The sequence below is a fragment of the Lipotes vexillifer genome, unplaced genomic scaffold (assembly GCF_000442215.2).
Source record: "Lipotes vexillifer unplaced genomic scaffold, Lipotes_vexillifer_v1.1 scaffold220, whole genome shotgun sequence".
NCBI lineage: Eukaryota > Metazoa > Chordata > Mammalia > Artiodactyla > Lipotidae > Lipotes > Lipotes vexillifer.
In genome coordinates, this window is record NW_006781423.1 from 261,220 (window position 1) to 286,630 (window position 25,411).

Here is a 25,411-nt window from a genome sequence, read left to right on the forward strand (position 1 = left end):
CTCTCTCTCTCTCTCTCTCTCTCTCTCTCTCTCTCTCTCTCTCTCTCTCTCACACACACACACACACACACACACACACACACACACACCAGAGATACAGGAGAGAGAGGCAAAAGATGGCAGGGACTCAGTGAGTACAGAGAGAAACAGATTTAGATACTCTGAACAGCTAAATCAAGAAACATTCTGTCCCCAAACCAGGATTGTAAAGACAAAGGCAAAGAGAAGAACCTCAGATTCAGGTTTCTGGGGAGAAATTTAGGGGAAAAAAATTGTCCTGCTTCCAAAAGAGTAAATTGTTTTGCCTGTGGTGTTTTCCTTCTGCATGCCTCCTTTCACTTCAGTGTGTATCAGGAAGAGGGATTGTGAATCTCCACTTGATTTTTAAAGGAAGACTAGAGAAATCAGAACAGGAACAGCCTTGTTTCTGTGAAGCAGGTGCTGTTGCTGAGCCTGTGAATTGAGAGGAGAGAGAGAAAGAGGAAGAAAGAAAGACAGAGATAGAGACAGGGAGAGATGGGGAGGTGGGGAGGAAAGAGTAAAGAAAGAAAATATTAACTTTGAATCAAAGAGTGTGAAATATATTCTTAATGTCCTAATGAGGATGCAAAACTGAATTATGTCCAGCTAACTAGCATACTACACTAAATTTTGGCAGAGCATGGGAGAGTAATAGTTGAAGAAAGAATCCAATTCAACAGAAGAGCTGGGGGTGGGAGCTGGCAAAGGAATGTGAGGGGTTCATACTAACTTGTATGATGGGGGAAATATGGAGAGGAAAATACAGAGTCAAAAAGGGAGAGAAGTGTTTCAATTTAGTTTATTTTAAAAATAGAGAGCAACATTAAAGATTATTTTTGTAAAGAACTAGGAGAAAGAAAAGTATGCAGAGGCTTAATGAATGCCAGAATAGTATATATATCAGGATTATCTAAAAAGCATCAGGGAGCCAGATGTTCTGAATAAATGGGGAAAATTAGAAATATTCCTCACGTATACACCCTGAGCCCCACCCATCTCTTTCACCTCCATTCCCTCCTCTGTATCTTATATAGGTTTGAACTTACCTTTCCATATTGTAGGTATGTTTGCCTAAGCTAACAAAACATGTCAGAGAATAATCCTCAGGATAAAATATCTAAGTAAAATATAACAATATTTTACTAAGTAAAATAATATCCAGTGAAAGTCTAAATCTGCTGCTGTCCAACTCCTGAGTTATTTACTCCTGTGCTTCCTAGAGACAGAGGCCCCCTGAACTTGTTCCAGATGACAAGATGCCAAGTGTTGAGACTCTCATAAAAATAGTAGAAAGGAGTGGGTAAATGAAATGAGTAGTTGAATAAATGATTACCAATCTTGATGGAAAGAAAGATAAAATTTCCAAAACCTCTAAAGGAGAAGTAAAGGGGGTATAGAGTTGGGAAACAAGAAAACAACTTGTAAAAAGAAAAACTTGCCTCTGCTTTCTTCTCCTATGGAGTCCTAAGCCATGTAAAAAACACTTTATTGAGGTATAATAGACAACACAAAATTCCACAAGTGTACAGTTTGATAAATTTTTGCCTAAATATGCATCCATGTGACCACCACCCACAGCATTTCCAGGAAGCTCGTCCTGACATTCTCAGTCAAAACTCCCCTCCTCATACAGATAACCACTATTCTGACTTCTAGCACCAAAGATTAATGTTACCTGGTCTTGAAGTTCATAAATGTAGACTCTTATAGGATACACTCTTCTGTGTCTGGTTTCATTCACTTATTATGTCTGCGAGATTCACCCACGTAGTTGCATGGTTTTTTTTTTACTGCTGTGTAGTATTCCATCACATGACTAAATGCTATTTACCCGTTCTCCTATTGATGCATATTTGGGTTGCTTCCATTTTTGTCTATTATGAGTAAACCTGCTATGAATGATCTTCATTCTTTTGGTGGATATATACAATCATTTATCTTAGATATACGCCAAAGAGCATAAATCATTTAGTTTGCTTTTGGCTACTACATGGGGAAAAAAATCTCATGAAAGAAGCCTATTTTTGGGCTTCCCTGGTGGCGCAGTGGTTAAGAGTCCGCCTGCCAATGCAGGGGACACGGGTTCGTGACCCGGTCCGGGAAGATCCCACATGCCATGGCCTGCGCGTCCGGAGCCTGTGCTCCGCAACGGGAGAAGCTGCAACAGTGAGAGGCCTGCGTACCACAAAAATAAAAAGAAGTCTATTTTCTTTCTGAAATAATTGAAGAGCAGATAATGGCAAAATATCACTACTGAGCACCAACTAAATGCCTAAAATGTTAAATTCTTTATATACATACTCTCATTTCCTTCTCACACCTATTCTAAAAAGTATGTATTATTGTTTCTATTTTTCTAATAAGAATGTTGAATGCAAGACACTGTATTGGGATAAGACCCTTGGCCTCCTAATGTGGTGTGTGTGTGTGTGTGTGTGTGTGTGTGTGTGTGTAAGGGATCTGTGAGAGGAGCTATGAGAGAAGGGAGTGATGGAAGGTCTCACTACATAGATAAAGCCTGAGATTTGCCTGCAGAGAAAGGGCAATCTGGAGAACACTGAGTGGTGCATTCCAGGTGGACAGAATGGCGTGGGAGGAGTGAAAATGGAGAACGGGCTTTAATTCGACGGGGATGTGTATGTGTGTTGTGGGGGGAGGGGAGGAGGATAGTGTAGTAAGCAATACATCTAAGAGAATAAATCGTATGAAACTTGGAAGAGGGTTTGAATTTCGAAACTATGGTGTTCGAACTCTATCCTGTAGGAAAAGAAAAACTTTAGAGTGGCATGAGGAAAGCAAGATTTCAGGAAGATCAATCTGGTAGTTGTCTAAAGAATAGGTTAATAGCAGGGAAAGCATTCACAAGCTATTATAAGGGTCAAGGAGCAAGGCTGTTGGTACTGGAATATAGGAATTTGGACCTCAGGAGAAAACAAGTATAAGTACTTGTACTTATATTATCTGTGGCCTGTGTGATGGGCAGAGATCACTGGCCCCATTTTACTGAGGGGGACAATGAAGGTAAGAATGGTCCAGGCTCATCTCCAAATAAGCAAATGATGGAGTTGAGACTTGACTCCAAGTCTGTTGTCTCACTACATCACGTTGCCTGTACAGAAGGGTAATTATGTAGATGCACACAAATTTCTCCCAGCCCCATTTAAATGTAAAACATCGTACAGAATAGATGGTCTAATTTCTGTGAATTTCACCCTCTCCCCCATCTCTAGGTACTTAATTCCCTAAAAGAAGGCCATGTGACAGTGTATGCATGTTTACAGGAATCCAGTGCCCTGGCAATATATTATCTCTTTTTATTTGTATAGTCTTCTTGCTCCACCCTTCCACAGAGAAGGAGGTCTTTAAAGGCTTGAGACACCAATTCTAAGTCTTTCCAACTCAGTATACACATTTTTTTAAAAGTAACTTGATCATATCAATATATATATATATATACTTTTAAAATTTTTATTTATTTACTTATTTTTGGCTGCGTTGGGTCTTCGTTGCTGTGCACGGGCTTTCTCTAGTTGCGGTGAGCAGGAGCTACTCTTCCTTGCAGTGCGCGGGCTTCTCATTGCGGTGGCTTCTCTTGTTGTGGACCACGGGCTCTAGGCGCGCAGGCTTCAGTAGTTGTGGTGCACGGGCTTTAGTAGTTGTGGCACACGAGCTCAGTAGTTGTGGCGCATGGGCTTAGTTTCTCCGCGGCATGTGGGATCTTCCCGGACCAGGGCTCGAACCCTGTGTCCCCTGCAATGGCAGGCGGATTCTTAACCATTGCATCACCAGGGGAGCCTCAATATACACTTTTAAATGGACATTTGATCCGTGTACTCTTTTTCTTGTAACTGTGAATAAGAAAGCAGGTAAAAATGTAAGCATCTAAAAATGACTACAGATAGGCAAAGTAGATATTGACTTATTAGAAAATCAACATCAAATGGTTCACTCGGGGTTTTCTAAAATGACTCAAGACACATCAGAAAATTGGGGAGAAAGATTTCAAAACAATAGTAGATTATATGCTACTCAAAAGCAGGAACAATATTTTTCCTAGAATCTGCTGATGCTTAGTCTAGTGCACAGCATATGGTAGGTATGCAGATGTTTACTGAATAAATTACTGGGGGCCATTAAGTCCAGGACTACCCATGGGTACACCTAGATGTCCCATAACTGTGTAGAGGAGAAAGCCCTAGGCAAAGAAATCTTGTTTGTGGCCTTAGCTCCCCCACCCCTTCTTGGCATATTGATCTTGGGTAAAACACCTCAGTATTTCACTGTCCTCAACTTCCTCACCTGTTAAATGAGAGACTGGACTAACAGATGAGCTGGTAGTTTCATGCCATTTCTCACATTCTAAGACTAAGTGTATTTTCTTGTTATCCGCTCTGATTTTTCAATGGTAAACCTTGAATAACTAAGTTAATACTGCTTTTTTATGCTAGAGAGAGTGGACAAAAAAAGTATCATGGGGTCTTTCTCTCCCGCAGTATCTCCTATGAAGATGAGTTTTAGAAAGGTCATTAGCTGATAAATGGTTTTTGCAGTACTTTGCAATGCTACATGGTAATATATCTCTGGGTTAGTTCTCAGGTCAAATTAAAAAAACAAAAACTTAACTTGTAATAAAGTATTTTTGTTCTCTTTTCTGGTAAGCAGGCCTTTCACTCCTTAAACATGACCTTAAATATGCCTCATTTTCTCTATTCCCATTCATCAACTAGAGTAACCTTGTGAAATATATGGCAAAAGTTTTTAAAAATTCTTTTAAAGGACATACATTCACATATGCCAATAAATTGACACCAGCTAGAATGAGAATGAAATTGTTTTTCTAAAGTGGGGGTCCTCTCTGAAGAGGGTGGTACATTAAATTCCTAGAGATTAGGAGTTATTTATAACATAGTCTTACAGCACCTAGTATTTAAGTCAGCACTGAATAAATGATGTTGGAGGGGCAAACTTTTTTAAAATTGAAGTATAGTTGATCTACAGTGTTGTGTAGTTTTGGCAAACTTTTGAAATAAGTTATAGGTTATCGTGTGAAAGTTCAATTAATCATCAGATACCAGCACATACAAACATCACTTTTCTATCACAGTTTACTGTCGTTACTTTGTTAAGGTATCACTGTCCAGCACTACTGCAAAGAAAACTTACATGGGTTTTTGTTGTTAATGTTGTTGCTGTTATCTACCCGGCTCTACTCTTGATTGGGCTGGGATTGACTTGGCCCATGCCCAAGGATATTCTTTTATTCCTTTTCCATTTGTTAAGGGTGCTTAGAAACTTTGTTTTTCTCAAATTTTCTTCCAGCTCTGTTCTGTTTACTGGATTCTCTAAAACTAAAAGCTCAACATTTCTTTGAGTTAGCTCTACTTTTTCTCTCAATTATAGCATGCCCCAAATTATTTTTATATTGCTTTATATATTGCTTTTTATTGCGTTATCATAGATAACGTTTGTAACAGAAATGAAACTGAAGAGGCAGAAAGAAATTGCAAATAAAAGTTCGGGTCTCCTGCTTAACTGTATGCAGTACAGTCTTTGTTCTTTGTTATTCATACCATCTATGTATATCTACATACAGAATATTTCCTTTAAATATTTCTGCAAAGTTAGTGCTGAGTAATAATACACACGTGCATTTATACCAGTACACGCTTATCCAATATACACATCCAATTTTAGTGGGTAAAGAAGACTGGGACCACCTACACCTACAAAATAACTGGGGGCGTATTTGGATCTAGAGACCCCCATCATCTGCTCTGAGGAAGCACCTTATAAGGGGTGTGCGTGCGTGTGTGTGTGTGTGTGTGTGTGTGTGTGTGTGTGCGCCCTTCCCAAGGCATCTGGAAGATAATGCGAGAGGGAATATTTTGCATTGCAAAAACGGTTAAAAAAAAAAAAACAAACTGTGCAGGTAGTTTATAGCCAGGAGCTTGCTCCTGCTGAGGGATGCAAAGGAGGAGAAAGGCGACAGCACCTGCAGCCTACTGGTGGCTGACCTGATTCCCTAGAATCTTCAGCTCCCTCTTCCTCTTTCCTCCGACGTCCTTCCTTCTTCTTTTCTCCACTCCCCACCTCCCCCCACCCCCCTTTTCCCTACCCCAGAGCAGCTCCGGGAAACAAAGAGCGCGGGCTCTCCAGGCATCAGTGCTTAAGCCCCGCACCAGGCTAGCGGCATCTCATTCTGGGGACCAGAGCTTTCCCGGCTCCACATCTCCTCCCCAACGTCCCCCGCCTCCCGCGCTCGCTCGCTCGCTCCCTCCCGCTCGCTGCCTCCCCCACCTTCGCGGCGCTGGGAGGAAGGCGGCCGGGGCTCAAGATGGCTTTAGCCGGGCTCTGCGCCCTGCTCGCCTGCTGCTGGGGGCCGGCGGCGGTGCTGGCCACGGCCGCGGGCGACGTGGATCCTTCCAAGGAGCTGGAGTGCAAGCTCAAGAGCATCACGGTGTCGGCGCTGCCTTTCCTGCGCGAGAACGACCTGAGTATCATGCACAGCCCCTCGGCCTCCGAGCCCAAGCTCCTCTTCTCGGTACGCAACGACTTCCCGGGAGAAATGGTCGTGGTGGACGACCTGGAGAACACGGAGCTGCCCTACTTCGTGCTGGGTGAGTCCCGGGGGAGGTCGAGGCGCTGGCCCGGCGCCCTCACCCCCCCACTCGGGCTCGCTCTCCACACCCACTCGCCGGCGACCTCCCCTCCCCCACTCCTACCTCCCTGGATCCGCCCCATTCCCAGACCATTCTCCATACCGACTTGCAGACTGGCGCCTCAAAGCTGGGCCTTCCACCTCCCCTCAGCCGCCCTGCCGCGAAGGAACAGGTTGCAGGAGTCTCTCTGAAACCTTTCCCAGCCTTGACCTCCCAGCTTTCATTCAGAACCACGTTGACAGGGCACTTCTTGGCAGTTCCCAGCTCACCTCCCAGAAGCCCTTTTCCCACTCCCAGGCCACATGCTCAGTTCTTTGCTTCACACCCCCTGGGCCTCCATCTCCACCCACAGCATCCCCTGGGGGAGTTAGAAATAGGTATCCAGTGCCCACCTAGCCAGGTATGTGCAGGCCAGATTGTACTGGCTGAATCTCCAGTATTCACTCACTGAGAGCTCTTTTTCTGTCACCCGGTTGCTGAAACTCTCTGGCCTTCTTTCAGAACAGAAGTTTCCTACACCCCTGGTGTCCATAGTCCTACCTCCATGCTTACATGTAACAGACACCTCCTTACAGACACCTCCACATCTCCAATTCCTTGGATGAACAAATCATCCAACTGTAGTTTGTTAACACTGGCATCTTTGTTCTCCAGCTCCCTTAGATAGATAGGCATTCATGCACAAAGAATAGCCTCCCTGGCCAAGAAGCTCTTCCTTCCTTTGTTTATTTATTTACATCTCTCTCTTGGTATCCCTATTTTAATTTCCTTAGGCCACAAAACTCCTTCAGATACTGGAACTTCTACATCACTTCTAATCCACCCCTCTTTTTTCACTTCCAAGCTGCAAAGATACTGTAGTCCTGCTCCAGCATCTTGCAAAGTACCACAGGTTCATGTGACCTTGTTGACCAAAATTTCCTTCACTTCTCCATGTGCAGATCCATCTCACCCTGCTGTGCACACCCACCATGCGATCCATCTCTTTACTGCTGCTATAAATCATTCTTATTTTGCCCAGGAGAGAATTAAAATATAACCACAAGTAAGTTTCTAGATCCAAGAAAAAAAAGTGAAAATGTCCAGGAAGCTGTTTCATCTATTGACTGCCCGACCAACTAAAGTTCACTTTGTAGGGACATGGCTTCCTGATGGCCATATGTAGGTTGAAACCACAAATGGAATGCTGTTTCACATCCTCTTCATGCTCTTTCCTTATGAGACATAAACATTAAGAAGTGGATGAGTAAACCCCCACTCTCCAGCCCCTGTGGAAAAACAATTTCAAAAATTGCCTGGTCCTTTGAAAAGTTGGTTCACAGTTTCTGGAGTACAGCTCAGTAGACCCCATTAAGCCCAACCTACAGCCTTGATGGCATTATTTAGTTTTGCGTTAAAAATGTACTAATAACACAATAAAAACTGGGGACTGGCTGGGAATGCTGACATTGTGGATACGCTGTTGATCAAAATGTGTAATTGCTGGGTTATTCGGTGGATGTAAATTTTGTGTTGAAGTCATGCTGATGCGTAAGTACAATCTGTTCATTGTCATGTGTAAGAATGAGTATAGGGAATTATATGTTTCTAAAGAGCCTATTTTGAGCTCTACATGCAGTGTTTACTGTGCATGAAGAGGGACATGTGTGATACATGAAAAAAAAGAAGATTGGACTAACAGGTATTCAAAATTCCAGTTCCTTTTTTGCAGAATCCCAAAGCAGGGCCTAAAGCCATGATGTGGCTACTAGGGTCCAATGTGCACAGCAAAAGCCCAGATGTTAAAGAATGGCTTTTCTGCACCTCTGTGCAAAGCTGCCCACTGCAGCACCCTCCTGGAGTTGCTATGGTAACCTCCTGCAACTTGGCATTTACACGCAGGAGCAGACACACTCTCTCATTTCAGGGCCAGATGCATTCGCTCAATGCATTGATTGTCCCCTGCCCTCCCAGTTAAGGGGGTATGTTCAGAACCAGAGATGTGCTGATGGCTTCCCTTTTGGCCCAGTATTCCCAGGGGGAGTAGGAGTGAATCTCAGCTTGGATAGTGGGGCAAAGCTGGACAGAAAGGGAAAGGAGTCCAAGTTCGTGGAAGTCAAGGGTGGTTGCTTTTGAAGATAACTTTTGTTGTCCTGGATCCTGTCGCTCGTGGCCAACAGTAAGTCTGTAGTGACTTTGATTTAGAGGTTTCCCTACTCTTACTTCTAGAACCTGGTTTGCTTCGTCCACCCCCTAGAGGAATCTGAATCAATCAGTCCTGGGAATTTACTAAGCATTTACTTGCTTGACACTCTTAGGCGCTTTTAGGCTACAGAAGTTAAAAAAAAAAATAAAAGGCTTCTGCCCTCAGAGCTGTGAGTAATAACACCTGATTGTGTGGCAAGGTTGTCAAGGGCTGTAGGAATGTGGAGGAAGGAGATACTTGCATGGCAAGAGCAGACTCCATGGAAGATGTGGGCTTGACTAGGGGCCTTGACCAAAATCAGATCCTTTTGTCTCCAGGATCAAGTCCTGTACCTCAGTGAGGCAAACAAGTTTCTTCTTCCTCTGACTATAGCCTTCGGCAGCCTCTTATCTCTACAAGCCTGCCGTGGCTTTCAGGACTCTTTCAACACTTTGCACATGCTCTTCCCTCTGCCTAGAATGGTCTTCCCCACTCCTCCACTTGGCAGCCATTCATTCTTCCTTCTATACCCTGCACACATAGGCAGCTCTCTATGAAGCCTTCCCTACCCCCACCAAAGTAGTTTGAGTTCATTCATCCCTCTTCGGTGCTCTTTGCATGGATTAAAAAAAATAAACACACACACACAAATGAACAACATCAAAGATAGGTTAGATTTGGCTTGGCCTAGGAAGGGTGAAGCCATTTGAGGTCATGGAAAGGATGAGCCAAGGTTGGTGGTAGGAATGGATGTGGGACTAGCATGCATATGGCACAGTACACAGATTAGCCTGGTGGTCTGAGAGTACAGAGGACTCTGCCTGGCTCTGTAGGGTGGGACATGGCTCAGCGCTTAAAAGCCAAGCAGGGGACGGCTGACGTGACAGAGAAAACACTGAGGCCTGACTTCCAGAGGCTATCTCAGCCTTCAAAATTGTTGTCAATTTTGCTTGTAGGATAACTCTGAGGGGCAGTGGAGGGGGTGGCATTATCTCCTGTTCTCTGAAGTAGGATTTGCAAATTCTGGTGAAAGGGCCATATGTAACTTTCAGATGTGTTTTGTTTGGCTACACATAGTTTTGAATTTCAATGTTCTTAGTCAAGTCATGCCATCTCTAGATTGCCATACTTCCTATGAATATTGATTGTTCTATGGCTGAACCTCTTCTTTATGGTTCTTATCTGGTACCTCTTAGCCAGGTAATCTAAACCCGTTTTCAGAAGTGTTGTAAAACTTTCTATAATATGGGAAAATAACTGCAGTTCCTAACTCAAAATATTTAGATACATAGGCCTTATTACCCTCGCAGGAGAATATAAAATTTTGCTGAACTAGCCAATTAAAATTTCATACCTTAACTAAAATTTTGTGTCTCATCTTTGAAAACAGTAGACTTTCCTGCTTTGGTGGCGTATTTGATTTTGAGTCAACTGGTTAACCTGAAGTATGGCTTCTGTACTGAAGTGTGGTTTTCTGTGCTGTGAACAGAACATATTTATCAGTCTCATCAGTTTTTGAAGGGGATGCTCCTCTGTTTCAGACACAACTATTGAGCATGTGTAAAACTTAGTGAAGAAAGCTATTTCTCCTGTGCCTTGGAGTTTAACTTTAGCTGTCATTGATTGAAGAAGGTACACCTGAAGATATATCAATCAGCCTGCAGAGATATAGTGAGTTCCCCCATGCAAGGTGCTATTTAAGGTGTCTGGAGCAGGCCAGTGTGGTGGTTAAAAGAACAGGCTTTGGGCTTCCCTGGTGGCGCAGTGGTTGAGAGTCCGCCTGCCGATGCAGGGGACATGGGTTCGTGCCCTGGTCCGGGAAGATGCCATATGCTGCGGAGCAGCTGGGCCCCATGAGCCGTGGCTGCTGAGCCTGCGCATCTGGAGCCCGTGCTCCGCAACGGGAGAGGCCACAGCAGTGAGAGGCCCGCATACCACAAAAAAAAAAAAAAAAAAAAAAGAACAGGCTTTAAAGACAGATCTGGTGTCAACTCCAGACTTTCCACTTATTCCAACGGTGGAGAAAAGTAAGGATGGAGAGGTTAAGTAACTTACTGAGGGTTACATAGCTGACGATTGATGGATCTGTAACTTGAACTCCAGTTAATATGACATTTAAGTCTTTCTCTTATTTGCTATTTCATAGGCCTTAAAAGTTTTCAAAATCTGTTCTTTTTCATGGTTGAATAAAAGGAGCCCTGGCAATGGTTAGAATAGGGAAAACACACTCAGTTTGTATAAAGGAGTCCTTTTTGGTTTCTATGTAAATACCTTTTAAACATCCCTGTCCATCAAGTGATTTCTCACATACGCCTTAATACAGAAGAGGGTGAACTTCACAAGGAATATTTCCCTAAGTAGGTATACTTACCTAAGCAGAATTGGGGAATTCTTATTTCATTCATAGTTTCCAGGTCTGGGTAGCCATGTGTTATGGCGTGTTATGGCACCCACAGCCATGATGAACAAAGTAGGGTATATGGGGATTAAGATAACATGTTCAGTGCTCTTCTGAGAAGGGCCCCACAGAAATGCAAACTGGGAAGCCCAGACAGCAGGTTCTGCTGTGAAATGGAGCCATCCGGAAGGCACTGTGGTTTCAGCTTCTTGACGAAGTCCACTGAAGTTTGTATCAGGTGATCTTATGCATAGAATTCACTGTCAGAGCCCAGTGGCACTGCTTGAATAGCAGTTGCTGAGCTTTTTGATTGGCTTTAAATAAAACATCAGACATAGTTTTCTACTTACCATTGAGCTTTACCTAATAGGAAGCATCCTAGTTTTTCTTTCCCACATATCCCTCCATCTCCCCATTCAAGAAGAAACTTTAAAATTTGTTTCTTTTCCTTCCTTTTGCTCTTTGCTACAGTGAGCTGCCTAGGTTAACAGCAAACAAATTCATATAGAGTGGCAGCCCCATCCAAGACATGGGAGGATGATTAGTAGCAACCTTAAGGTAGGGTCTTCATCACTTATATAACACATACTAGCAGAATGCACTAATTTATAGTATTGAGAGGGTTGTTATTTACTATTTCTCTACAGAACTGTAGATTTTACATCAAAGGAATTTTAAATGCAAGAGTGATGAATTTTACATTTCAAATGCTCTCCTAGATATACTGATATGGTTTGAATTGAAGTTTTTGAAGGAAAAGTAAAATACAAGCTTAATTTCTTTATATATCTTTGGAGGCAAGATTGAGGTCTTGTTTTACAGTATATATATATATACACACACATATATGTGTATATATATATATATATATATATATATATATATATGTATTTTTTTCTTTCTTTGTTTCTTTTTTTGCGGTACGTGGGCCTCTCACTGTTGTGGCCTCTCCCGTTGCGGAGCACAGGCTCCGGACGAGCTGGCTCAGTGGCCATGGCTCACGGGCCCAGCTGCTGCGCGGCATGTGGGATCTTCCCGGACCAGGGCACGAACCCGTGTACCCTGCATCGGCAGGCAGACTCTCAACCACTGCGCCACCAGGGAAGCCCTCAGACTTGTTCTTGATGACCTTGACAGTTTTGAGGGGTACTTGTCAGGTATTTTGTAGAATGTCCCTCAATTTGGATTCTTTTTTTCTTCATTCTTTTTCTTTTTAAAATATCTTTACTGGAGTATAATTGCTTTACAATGTTGTGTTAGTTTCTGCTGTATAACAAAGTGAATCAGCTATACGTATAAATATATCCCCATATCCCCTCCCTCTTGCATCTCCCTCCCACACTCCCTATCCCACCCCTCTAGGTGGTCACAATGCACCGAGCTGATCTCCCTGTGCTATGCAGCTGCTTCCCACTAGCTATCTATTTTACATTTGCTAGTGTATATATGTCAATGCTACTCTCTCACTTTGTCCCAGCTTACGCTTACCCCACCCTGTGTCCTCAAGTCCATTCTCTATGTCTGCGTCTTTTTTCCTGTCCTGCCCCTAGGTTCTTCAGAACGATTTTTTAGATTCCATATATATGTGATAGCACACGGTACTTGTTTTTCTCTTTGTGACTTACTTCACTCTGTATGACAGACTCTAGGTCCATCCACCTCACTAATAATAACTCAATTTCGTTTCTTTTTATGGCTGAGTAATATTCCCTTTGTATATATGTGCCACATCTTCTTTACCTGTTTATCTCTCAGTGGACACTTAGGTTGCTTCCATGTCCTGGCTATTGTAAATAGAGCTGCAGTGAACATTGTGGTACATGACTCTTTTTGAATTATGGTTTTCTCAGGGTATATGCCCAGTAGTGGGATTGCTGGGTCATATGGTAATTCTATTATTAGTTTTTTAAGGAACCTCCATATTGTTCTCCATAGTGGCTGTATCAATTTACATTCCCACCAAAAATGCAAGAGAGGGTTCCCTTTTCTCCACACCCTCTACAGCATTTATTGTTTATAGATTTATTGATGATGGCCATTCTGACCAGTGCGAGGTGATACCTCATTGTAGTTTTGATTTGCATTTCTCTAATGATTAGTGATTTTGAGCATCCTTTCATATGTTTGTTGACAATCTGTATATCTTCTTTGGAGAAATGTCTATTTAGGTCTTTTGACCATCTTTGGATTGGGTTGTTTGTTTTATTGATATTGAGCTGCTTGTATATTTTGGAGATTAATCCTTGGTCAGTTGCTTCATTTGCAAATATTTTCTCCCATTCTGGGGGTGTCTTTTTGTCTTGTTTATGGCTTCCTTCGCTGTGCAAAAGTCTTTTATTTTCATTAGGTCGCATTTGTTTATTTTTGTTTTTATTTCCATTTCTCTAGAAGGTGGGTCATAAAGGATCTTGCTGTGATGTATGTCATAGAGTGTTCTACCTATGTTTTCCTCTAAGAATTTTATAGTGTCTGGCCTTACATTTAGGTCTTTAATCCATTTTGAGTTTATTTTTGTGTATGGTGTTAGGGAGTGTTCTAATGTCATTCTTTTACATGTAGCTGTCCAGTTTTCCCAGCGCCACTTATTGAAATAGAGGCTCTCTTTTCTCCATTGTATACTCTTGCCTCCTTATCAAAAATAAGCTGACCATATGTGCGTGGCTTTCTCTCTGGGTTTTCTATCCTGTTCCATTGATCTATATTTCTGTTTTTGTGCCAGTACCATATTGTCTTGATTACTGTAGCTTTGTAGTATAGTCTGAAGTCTGGCAGCCTGATTCCTCCAGCTCTGTTTTTCTTTCTCAAGATTGCTTTGGCTGTTTGGGGTCTTTTGTGTTTCTATACAAATTGTTAAGTTTTTTGTTCTAGTTCTGTGAAAAATGCCATTGGCAGTTTGATAGGGATTGCATTGAATCTGTATATTGTTTTGGGTAGTAGAGTCATTTTCACAATGTTGATTCTTCTAGTCCAAGAACATGGTATATCTCTCCATCTGTCTGTATCATCTTTAATTTCTTTCATCAGTGTCTTATAGTTTTCTGCATGCAGGTCATTTGTCTCCTTAGGTAAATTTATTCCTAGGTATTTTATTCTTTTTGTTGCAGTGGTAAATGGGAGTGTTTCCTTAATTTCTCTTTCAGATTTTTCATCATTAGTGTATAGGAATGCCAGAGATTTCTGTGCATTAATTTTGTACCCTGCTACTTTACCAAATTCATTGATTAGCTCTAGTAATTTTCTGGTAGCATCTTTAGGATTCCTTATGTGTAGTGTCATGTCATCTGCAAACAGTGACAGCTTTCCTTCTTCTTTTCCAATTTGTATTCCTTTTATTTCTTTTTCTTCTCTGATTGCTGTGGCTAAAACTTCCAAAACTATGTTGAATAATAGTGGTGAGAGTGGGCAACCTTGTCTTGTTCCTGATCTTAGTGGAAATGGTTTCAGTTTTTCACCATTGAGCATGATGTTGGCTGTGGGTTTCTCATATATGGCCTTTATTATGTTGAGGTAGTTTCCCTCTTTGCCTACTTTCTGGAGAGTTTTTATCATAATTGGGTGTTGAATTTTGTCAGAAGCTTTTTCTACATCTCCTGAGATTATCACATGGTTTTTCTTCTTCAGTTTGTTAATATGGTGTATCACATTGGTTGAGTTTTGTATATTGAAGAATCCTTACACTCCTGGGATAAACCCCAGTTGGTCATGGTGTATGATCCTTTTAATGTGCTGTTGGATTCTTTTTGCTAGTATTTTGTTGAGGATTTTTGCATCTATGTTCATCAGTGATATTGCCCTGTAGTCTTTTTTTTTTTTTTTTTTTGCGGTACGTGGGCCTCTCACTGTTGTGGCCTCTCCCATTGCGGAGCACAGGCTCTGGACGCGCAGGCTTAGCGGCCATGGCTCACAGGCCCGTGGGATCTTCCCGGACCGGGGCACGAACCCACGTCTCCTGCATCGGCAGGCGGACTCTCAACCACTGTGCCACCAGGGAAGCCCTGTAGTTTTCTTTATTTGTGACATCGTCATCTTGTTTTGGTATCAGGTTGATGGTGGCCTCGTAGAATGAGTTTGGGAGTGTTTCTCCCTCTGCTATGCTTTCGAAGAGTTTGAGAAGGATAGGTGTTAGCTCTTCTCTAAATGATGGAGTTCGCCTGTGAAGCCATCTGGTCCTGGGCTTTTGTTTTTGGAAGATTTTTAATCACAGTTTCAATTTCAGTGCTTGTGATTTTCTGTTTATATTTTCTATTTCTTCCTGGTTCAGTCTTGGAAGGTTGTGCTTTTCTAAGCATTTGTCCATTTCTTCCAGGTTGTCCATTTTATTGGTATATAGTTGCTTGTAATAAACTCTCATGATCCTTTTTATTTCTGCAGTGTCATTTGTTACTTCTCCTTTTTCATTTCTAATTCTGTTGATTTGAATATTCTCCCTTTTTTTCTTGATGAGTCTGGCTAATGGTTTATCAATTTTGTTTATCTTCTCAAAGAACCAGCTTTTAGTTTTATTGACCTTTGCTATTGTTTTCTTCATTTCTTTTTCACTCTCCTCTGATCTGATATTTATGCTTTCCTTCTGCTAACTTTGAATTTTTTTGTTCTTCTTTCTCTAATTGCTTTAGGTGTAAGCTTAGGTTGTTTATGTGAGATTTTCCTTGTTTCTTGAGGTAGGATTGTATTGCTCTAAATTTCCCTCTTAGAACTGCTTTTGCTGCATCCCATAAAAGTTTTTGGCCAACGTGTTTCATTGCCATTTGTTTCTAGGTATTTTTTGATTTCCTCTTTGATTTTTTTCAGTGACCTCTTGGTTATTTAGTAGCATATTGTTTAGCCTCCTTTTGTTTGTATTTTTTACAGTTTTCTTCCTGTAATTAATATCCCGTGTCATAGCATTGTGGTCAGAAAAGGTACTTGATATGATATCAATTTACTTAAATTTACGAAGGCTTGATTTGTGACCCAAGATATGATATATCTTGGAGAATGTTGCATGAGCACTTGAGAAGAAAGTGTATTCTGTTGTTTTGGGATGGAATGTCCTATAAATATCAATTAAGTCCATCTTGTCTAATGTGTCATTTAAAGCTTGTGTTTCATTTTTTTTTTTAATTTTGGTTGATCTGGCCATTGGTGAAACTGGGGTGTTAAAGTCCCCTAATATTTTTGTGTTACTGTCAATTTCCCCTTTTATGGCTGTTAGCATTTGCCTTTCTTATTGAGGTGCTCCTCTGTTTGGTGTGTAAGTATTTACAATTGTTATATCTTCTTCTTGGATTGATCCCTTGATCATTATGTAGTGTCCTTCTTTGTATCTTGTAATAGTCTTTATTTTAAAGTTTATTTTGTCTAATATGAGAATTGCTACTACAGCTCTCTTTTGATTTTCAGTTGCATGGAATATCTTTTTTCCACCCCCTCACTTTCAGTCTGTATGTGTCCCTAGGTCTGAAGTGGGTCTCTTGTAGACAGCATATATACAGGTCTTCTTTTTGTGTCCATTCAGCCAGTGTATGACTTTTGGTTGGAGCATTTAATCCATTTACATTTAAGGTAATTATCAGTATTTATGTTCCTATTACCGTTTTCTTAATTGTTTTGGGTTTGTATTGTAGGTCTTTTCCTTCTCTTGTGTTTCCTGCCTAGAGAAGTTCCTTTAGCATTTGTTGTAAAGATGGTGTTGAATTCTCTCAGTTTTTGGTTGTCTGTAAGGGTTTTAATTTCTCTGTCAAATCTGAATGAGATCCTTGCTGGGGATAGTCATCTTCGTTGTAAGTTTTTCCCTTTCATCACTTTAAATATGTCCTGCCACTCCCTTCTGGCTTGCAGAGTTTCTGCTGAAAGAGCAGCTGTTAACCTTATGGGGATCCCCTTGTATATTATCTGTTGCTTTTCCCTTTCTGCTTTTAGTATTTTTTCTTTGTATTTAATTTTTGATAGTTTGATTAACATGTGTCTTGGCGTGTTTTTCCTTGGATTTATCTTGTATGGGACTCTGCACTTCCTGGACTTGATTGACTATTTTCTTTCCCATATTAGGGAATTTTTCAACTATAATCTCTTCAAATATTTTCAGACCCTTTCTTTTTCTCTTCTTCTTCTGGGACCTTTATAATTCGAATGTTGGTATGTTTAATGTTGTCTCAGAGGTCTCTGAGAGTGTCCTCAATTCTTTTTATTTTTTTTTAAACGTGCTGATCTTTTTTTTTAGATGTCGAGGGCAGGAATTTATTAATTTACTTATTTATTTTGGTTGTGTTGGGTCTTCATTTCTGTGTGAGGGCTTTCTTTAGTTGTGGCAAGCGGGGGCCACTCTTCATCGCAGTGTGTGGACCTCTCACTATCGCGGCCTCTCTTGTTGTGTAGCACAGGCTCCAGACACGCAGGCTCAGTAGTTGTGGCTCACGGGCCCAGTTGCTCTGTGGCATGTGGGATCTTCCCAGACCAGGGCTTGAACCCACGTCCCCTGCATTAGCAGGCAGATTCTCAACCACTGTGCCACCAGGGAAGCCCTGTCCTCAATTCTTTTCATTCTTTTTTCTTTATTCTGCTCTGTGGTAATTATTTCCACTATTTTGTCTTCCAGGTCACTTATCCATTCTTCTGCCTCAGTTTTTCTGCTATTGACTCATTCTAGAGAATTTTTAATTTCATTTATTGTGTTGTTCATCATTGTTTGTTTGCTTTTTTCTTCTAGGTCCTTGTTAAACGTTCCTTGTATTTTCTCCATTCTAGTTCCATGATTTTGGATCATTTTTACTGTCATTACTCTGAATTCTTTTTCAGGTAGACTGCCTATTTCCTCTACATTTGTTTGGCCTGGTGGGTTTTTACCTTGCTCCTTCATCTGCTGCATATTTCTCTGTCTTCTCATTTTGCTTAACTTACCGTGTTTGGGGTCTCCTTTTTGCAGGTTGCAGGTTTGTAGTTCCCATTGTTTTTGGTGTCTGCCCGCAGTGGGTAAGGTTGGTTCAGTGGGTTGTGTATGCTTCCTGGTCGAGTGCACTGGTGCCTGTGTTCTTATGGATGAGGCTGGATCTTGTCTTTCTGGTGGTCCGGAATCTGTCTGGTGGTGTGTTTTTGGGTGTCTGTGTACTTATTATGATTTTAGGCCGTGTCTCTGCTAATGGGTGGGGTTGTGTTCCTGTCTTGCTAGGTGTTTTGCATGAGGCGTGCAGCACTGGAGCTTTTTGGCCGTTGGGTGGAGGTGGGTCTTTGCATTGAGATGGACATTTCTGGGAGAGCTCTCGCCAATTGATGTTACATGGGGCCGGGAGGTCTTCGGTGGTCCAATATCCTGAACTTGGCTCTCCCACCTCAGATGCTTAGGCCTGACATCAGGCCAGAGCACCAAGATCCTGTCAGCCATACATCTCAGGAGAAAAGGGTGAAAATAAGAAGGAAAAAAATTAAAATTAAAATTAAAGAAATAATAAATTAAAAAATCAAATTATTAACATAAAAAAATACTTAAAAAAAAGAGCAACCAAACCAATAAACAAATCCACCAATGATAAGAAGCCCTAAAAACTAAACTAAGATAAACATAAAAATCCGAAACAAATCAGTAGCATACGGCAAACCCCAAGTCTACAGTTGCTCCCAAAGTCCACCGCCTCAATTTCGGGACGATATGTTGTCTATTCAGGTATTCCAAGATGCAGTGTACGTCAAGTCGACTGTGGGGATTTAATCCGCTGCTCCTGAGGTTGCAGGGAGAAATTTCCCTTTCTCTTCTTTGTTCGCACAGCTCTTGGGGTTCAGCTTTGGGTTTGGCCCCACCTCTGCATGTAGGTCACCCTCAGGCATCTTTTCCCCACTCAGACAAGAGGGGGTTCAAGCAGTGGCTGTTTAGGGGTCTCTTGTTCCCTCAGGTCGTGGGGTGGGAGGGGTACTGTATTCATAACTGGAATGCGGGGTGAGCCTGTGGTGGCAGAGACTGGCGTGACATTGCAACTGCCTGAGGCATGCCATGTGTTCTCCCAGGGAAGTTGTTCCTGGATCACGGGCCCCTGGCAGTGGCGGGCTGCACAGGCTCCCAGGAGGGGATGTGTGGATAGTGACCTGTGCTTGCACACAGGATTCTTGGTGGCTGCAGCAGCGTTAGATTTTCATGCCCGTTTCTGGGGTCCGTGCTGATAGCTGTGCAGCAGCGTTAGATTTTCATGCCCGTCTCTGGAGCTCGTTTAGGCGGTGCTCTGCTTTCTGTGGGCAGACGGGGAAGGAATCTCCTCTCCTCACGCACCCCAAAACAGTGGTCTGTTGCCTCTTCGGCAAGTCCAGACTTTTGTGCGGACTCCCTCCTGGCTAGCTGTGGCACACTAGCCCCCTCAGGCTGTCTTCACACAGTGAACCCCAGTCCTCTCCCTGGGATCTGACCTCCGAAGCCCACTCTTCATCTCCCAGCCCCCACCTGCCCCAGTGGGTGAGCAGACAAGCCTCTCGGGCTGGTGAGTGCTGGTCGGCACCGGTCCTCTGTGCGGGAAGGTCTCCGCTTTGCCCTCCGCATCCCTGTGGCTGCGCTCTCCTCTGCGGAACCGAAGCTCCCCCCCTCCGCCACCCGCAGTCTCCGCCCGCGAAGGGGCTTCCTAGTGAGTGGAACCTTTTCCTCCTTCACGGCTCCCTGCCAGAGGTGCAAGTCCCATCCCTATTCTTTGGTTTCTCTTTTTTCTTTTTGCCCTACCCAGGTACATGGGTATTTTCTTGCCTTTTGGGAGGTCTGAGGTCTTCTGCCAGCATTCAGTAGGTGTTCTGTAGGAGTTGTTCCACTTGTAGATGTATCTTTGATGTATTTGTGGGGAGGAAATTTATCTGCACATCTTACTCCTCTGCCATCTTGAAGGTCCCCCTTCCACTCATTTTCTTAGATACTTAGTTACTTAGTAAAGATAGTTACTTAGGTCAGCATCTTTACCGCCCTCACCCCCTAGTGAAGTTGCATCACGTATTTAGGATACAGTTAGTGTTTTGTCACTTTCTGCATTCCATCCTGGAATCACCCAACCTCCTAAATGTTTTCTTTTCTCTTAGTCTGTAAACTTCAATGTTGGCTCTTTGTGCTCTAAAGTTTTATGGGTTTTTAACAAATCTACACTGTCATATATCCACAATTATATTATCATACAAAATAGTTTTACTGCCCTACAAAATTCCTCTCTCTTCTCCTATGCCTATTCAACCCTTTCTTCATTACTCCAAACTCTGGCAACCGCTGAGCTTTTACTCTCACTATTGTTTTGCCTCTTCCAGAGTGTCATGTAGTTGGAATTACACAGTATGTGGCCTTTTCAGACTTGCCCCTTTCACTTAGCATTATGCATTTAAGATTCATTCATATGTTTTTTATGGCTTGTCAGCTCATTTGTTTTAGTGCTGAATAATATTATATGGTGTGGATGTACCACAGTTTGTTTACCCATTCACCTATTGAAAGACATATTGGTTGCTTCCAGTTTTTAACAATTAAGAATAATAGTGCTATAAATATTAGCATATGTCTCTTTTGTGTGCTGGCTTTTTTGTTTTGTTTTGTTTTTGTAATCTCATTGGAGAGGTTTGAGTTAATCATACACCTGAATCCAAAATATATTTTATCATAGGTCTGTGAAGCCTTCCTCCTTCCAGTGGCTCACTTGTTTCTTTGTTTCTCTTTATCCTTATCTCCAGTTTCCAGCTGCCCTTCCTCACAGGCCAACACTCTAGTTTTTTCAATATGTATCTTTTTTTAAACATGTTCTTGTGAAATGTGAATAGTTTTTTGTGTGCTCATATTATTTTTACTTTAACTAAATGGTGATGTGATATATGACATTCTGATTCTTACTGTTTTCAGCCAGCACTCCATTTTAAGATCCACTCATGTTACTATGTGTGAATGTAACCCAACACTGTACTGTCCAGTTAAATTTCTGCAGAAATGATAATGTCCTATATTTGCCTTATTCAGTATGGTAGTCCCTACCCACATGTGGCTCTTTTGCACTTGAAATTTTGCTACTGCTTCTAAGGAACCAAATTTTTTCTTTAAAAAAAATTAAGTAATTAACGTTTAAATAACCTTGTGTGGCTAGTGGCTATGATGTTGAAAGTGCATATATAGGACATTTCCACCATTGCAGAAAGGATGACTGGATAGAGAAGGTCTAGCATTCCATGATGGGCATCTTCCCCATTTTACCAGTCCATTCACTGATGTATGCCTAGATTGCCTCCAGCTCCACGTCCCTATAAATAATGCTGCAATAACATTTTTATACATATTTCCTCAAGGATCATTGTGAAAGTTTCTCTGGGATATACAGCAGGAGTAGAATTGCTGGTTCATAAAGATTATGTACACTCAATTTGACTAAGTACCATCAGATTGTGCTCAGACTGGATGCCCCGGTGTATACTCTCAATCAGTGGTATTTGAGAGTTCCTGTATCCCCACTGTCCAGTGTTCTCATTTTTGTCAGTCCACTACCTGTAAAGTGATATCTCATTGTGTGATTTCACTCTGCATTTTTAGCAGCACTTTAAAATACTAAGGCACTTATCCCCTTGATTGTAATATGAATGATAAAGAATTTGTTTTCCTCAGATGGATGTATGTCTTTTGATTTCACCTGTATTTTTGTTTAGTTGGTTGATTGGTTGGTTGGCTGGTTGGTTTTCCAGAAGCTTTTAGATTTTATGTATTTTAATTATTAATTATTTATTTTTGGCTTCTATACCTTAAGTCTTAGGGGAAGTTCTTCCTCACTTTAGAGAAGTTTTTCCTCACTTTAGGGTTGTAAAAGGATTTATTACTTTCTGTTCTCATACTCTAGTGGTTTCATTTGTTGCATTTAAATATTTGGTATATTTTGAACTTATTCTGGTATTCAGGATGAGATATAACACCTTATCCAGATGTACTGTGTGAAGTGCCAACTTTATCTCCTCAGATCGTTACTCAGATGTCTCAGTGTCATTTATTAAGTAGTTTGTGCCTTCCCCTCAGACTTGAGGCATCACCTTTATCTTATAGTAAATTCTTTAATATATTTAAGTTTATCTGAACTTCTGTTCTATTACTACATATAGCTATTTATGTGCCTACCGTATTGTTTTAATTATTGAAGCTCTGTAGATGTTTCAGTATTTGGTAGGAGTAGTCACTTTTGCTACTATTCTTTTTCAGAATTCTCCTAAGCATTCTTCTTCTTTTTTCTTTTAAATATAAACTTTCAAAGAAGCTTGTCTAGTTCTAAATACACACACACACACACACACACACACACACACACACACATATATGTATATACATATAAAACATCAAGAAAAACAAACACTAGTAATTTTTTGGCTTGAAATCCCATTAAATTAACTAAGCGGGAATTAATTAAATCCTTATAATGTTAAGTTTTTCTATTTAAGAACTTAGTATGTCTGTATTTATTCAAGTCTTCTAGTCTGTCCTTTCATAGAGTTTTGAAGGCTTTTTGCCCCCTCATGTAGTTCTTGCGCATCTCTTATTAGATTTCCTTCTAGGTATTTTATCATTTTGTGGTTTTGTAAAAGGAGTATTTTCTTTATATATATTCTCAACAATTATGTTTATATATATGAAACCTACTGATGTTTGTGTTAATTTCAACCCCCATCACCTTACTGAATCTCTAGCCATAGTAGGGTATCAGTTGCTTCTCCTGAATTTTTAGCTATAGACATAACATATGTAAATACTGATAATTTTATATCCTTCCTTTAAGTTTTTTACCTCTAATTTCATTCTCACTGGTACTGGTTCTGGTACTAATTCCAATATAAGGGCAAAGAAGAATGTGAATTCACATTCGATAATGTGAATTCGTCTCTTTTCCTAACTTTAATGGCAAATAACACTGCTGTCTTACAATTACAATAATGGCTTTTGGGTTAAGGTAAATAAAAATTACCATGTTAAGAAAGAATTGAGTGTTTTTCCCTATCAAAAATGATTTTTAAAAAATTAAAAATATTTTTTGAGTATCTATAGAGATAATCATATGATTTTTCTCCTTAGATTTATTAAAAGGATAAATGGTATAAATAGACTTTCTAATACTGAACCATCTTTGCATTCCTGAAACAACTTGTACATAGTAAATGATAAATTATGCCTTTAATGTGCTGTTGGATTCTGTTTGCTAATATTTTATTATGGATATTTTGCATCAGTATTCCTAAGTGAGATTAGTCATAGATTTTCTTTTTTTGTGTGTGTAATCTTTGTCAGAATTTGTCACCTATTTTACATTTGATACATTTACATTTTTTCATAAAAATAATTGTCAAGTTTTCCCTCTTTGTTTGCTCTAGCACAATTTAGATAGCACTGCAATTATCTGTAGAGTTTGTAATCTTTTTTTTTTTTAATTTATTTATTTATGTTTGGCTGTGTTGGGTCTTCGTTTCTGTGTGAGGGCTTTCTCTAGTTGTGGTGAGCGGGGGCCACTCTTCATTGCGGGGCGCGGGCCTCTCACTGTCACGGCCTCTCGTTGCGGAGCACAGGCTTCAGATGCACAGGCTCAGTAGTTGTGGCTCACGGGCCCAGTTGCTCTGCGGCATCTGGGATCTTCCCAGACTAGAGCTCGAACGCGTGTCCCCTGCACTGGCAGGCGGATTCTCAACCACTGCGCCACCAGGGAAGCCCAGAGTTTGTAATCTTAACCACTGTACCATACAGTATGGTGAGTGTAATGACTGAATCAAGAACTGATTACTTTGTTGGTAAATAATGAACTAAGTCAGACAGAATAATAGGGAATTCCTTCCAAAGACAATGGTGTAAGTTGAGATTCAAAGGATGGTGGGATTTAGTCTGCTAAATCGGGGGTTCTAAGTTTGGAAAAGAAATTATGACCTCTAGCCTAAGGAAACAGGAAGTAGAAAATGTAAAAACCAAAATGGGTGAAAGGATGTGCAGTATAGTTATATTTAAGTGTCACGTTTGGCACTCATGTCAAAGTTGGCAACCTTTGGTTGAAGGGGCGTGAAGCTGAGTATGTAAACCGAAGAAACATCCAGTGAATTCTTTTACTCTTGCCAGTTCCTAGGTAGTTTTTATAATTCTAAGTAGTGAGGGGAATACTCACAGGGAATCCACCATACTATATAGCTCCATGAGGCACTGTTCCCATTGAAATCTATGTACACATAGCATCACCTAGAGCTGTGCAGTGAAAGTCTGTGTACTTTCAATGGCCTTGACTGATGACTTCAGATTGTCCCGTCCTCCTCTAGATATCTACTTTTCCTCCAAATATGAATTCTGAGAATTAAAATTCTCTCTCACTCATTTTTCCCCATCGTAATCTCATCCTGTGGCTTGGCCTTATTCTCCTTCCCATGTCCCTTCTCCTTTCCTTTCTAGCGTTCTCTGGCTGGCTCTTTTCAGTCTAGCACTAATCACAGATATAACCTGAAAAGGTGCAATGGTAAAGAGTGACTACTTTATTGAAAAGTTCCTTCTGGACACTTTCTCAGAATGTTCCCCAGTGTGTGGGCGGAGTGGCCATTTCCTGTTTTCTTCACTGATGCTTCTATGTCAAGTGTTCTTAGCCTTAGGACCATGTATGGGCTCCAGAGTCTATTGTGTATAAACTTGATGTGTAAGTGCAGTTTCTTAGAAAGTGAGTCCATAGCTTAAATCAGATTTTAAAGGGGGTACTATAAGTAGGAAAGGGGTTAACCTTCTGGAACAAAGGTACCTTAATAGCATGACTTAAAGAAGAAAAGTTTACTCTCAGATGATGACAGTTCCAAGGTGAGTGGTTAAGTTTGGAAGGGCAAACTTACTCCCTGCAGTGGTTCAGAAATCCAGAATCCTTTCATCTTGTTCTGCCAATCTCAAGTCTTTATCTTGTGCCACACATGAAAGCAGGCTCACCAGCATGTGTGTTTTAGCTGATACGAAAGAGAAGGGCAGAAGTCCTGGGTAACAATTTTCATAGTTTTTTTTTAATTTAAGCAAATGAAGCAAAAATTGTACATATCCTGGGGCTTCCCTGGTGGCGCAGTGGTTGAGAGTCCGCCTGCCGATGCAGGGGACACGGGTTCGTGCCCCGGTCTGGGAGGATCCCACATGCCGCGGAGCGGCTGGGCCCGTGAGCCATGGCCGCTGAGCCTGCGCGTCCGGAGCCTGTGCTCCTCAATGGGAGAGGCCACAACAGT

At 41.3% G+C, this 25,411-nt stretch overlaps 1 protein-coding gene across 1 annotated transcript in view; it reads left to right on the top strand.

Moving 5' to 3' along the window:
• The first annotated feature begins 6,132 nt into the window (after positions 1-6,132).
• Positions 6,133-25,411, top strand: part of ASTN1 (astrotactin 1) — a 343,770-nt gene continuing 324,491 nt past the window's right edge. The window contains exon 1 of the mRNA XM_007454743.1: positions 6,133-6,638. Coding sequence (XP_007454805.1) covers positions 6,356-6,638 — 283 coding nt within the window. The 5' untranslated portion in view covers positions 6,133-6,355. The remainder of the gene's footprint in view (positions 6,639-25,411) is intronic.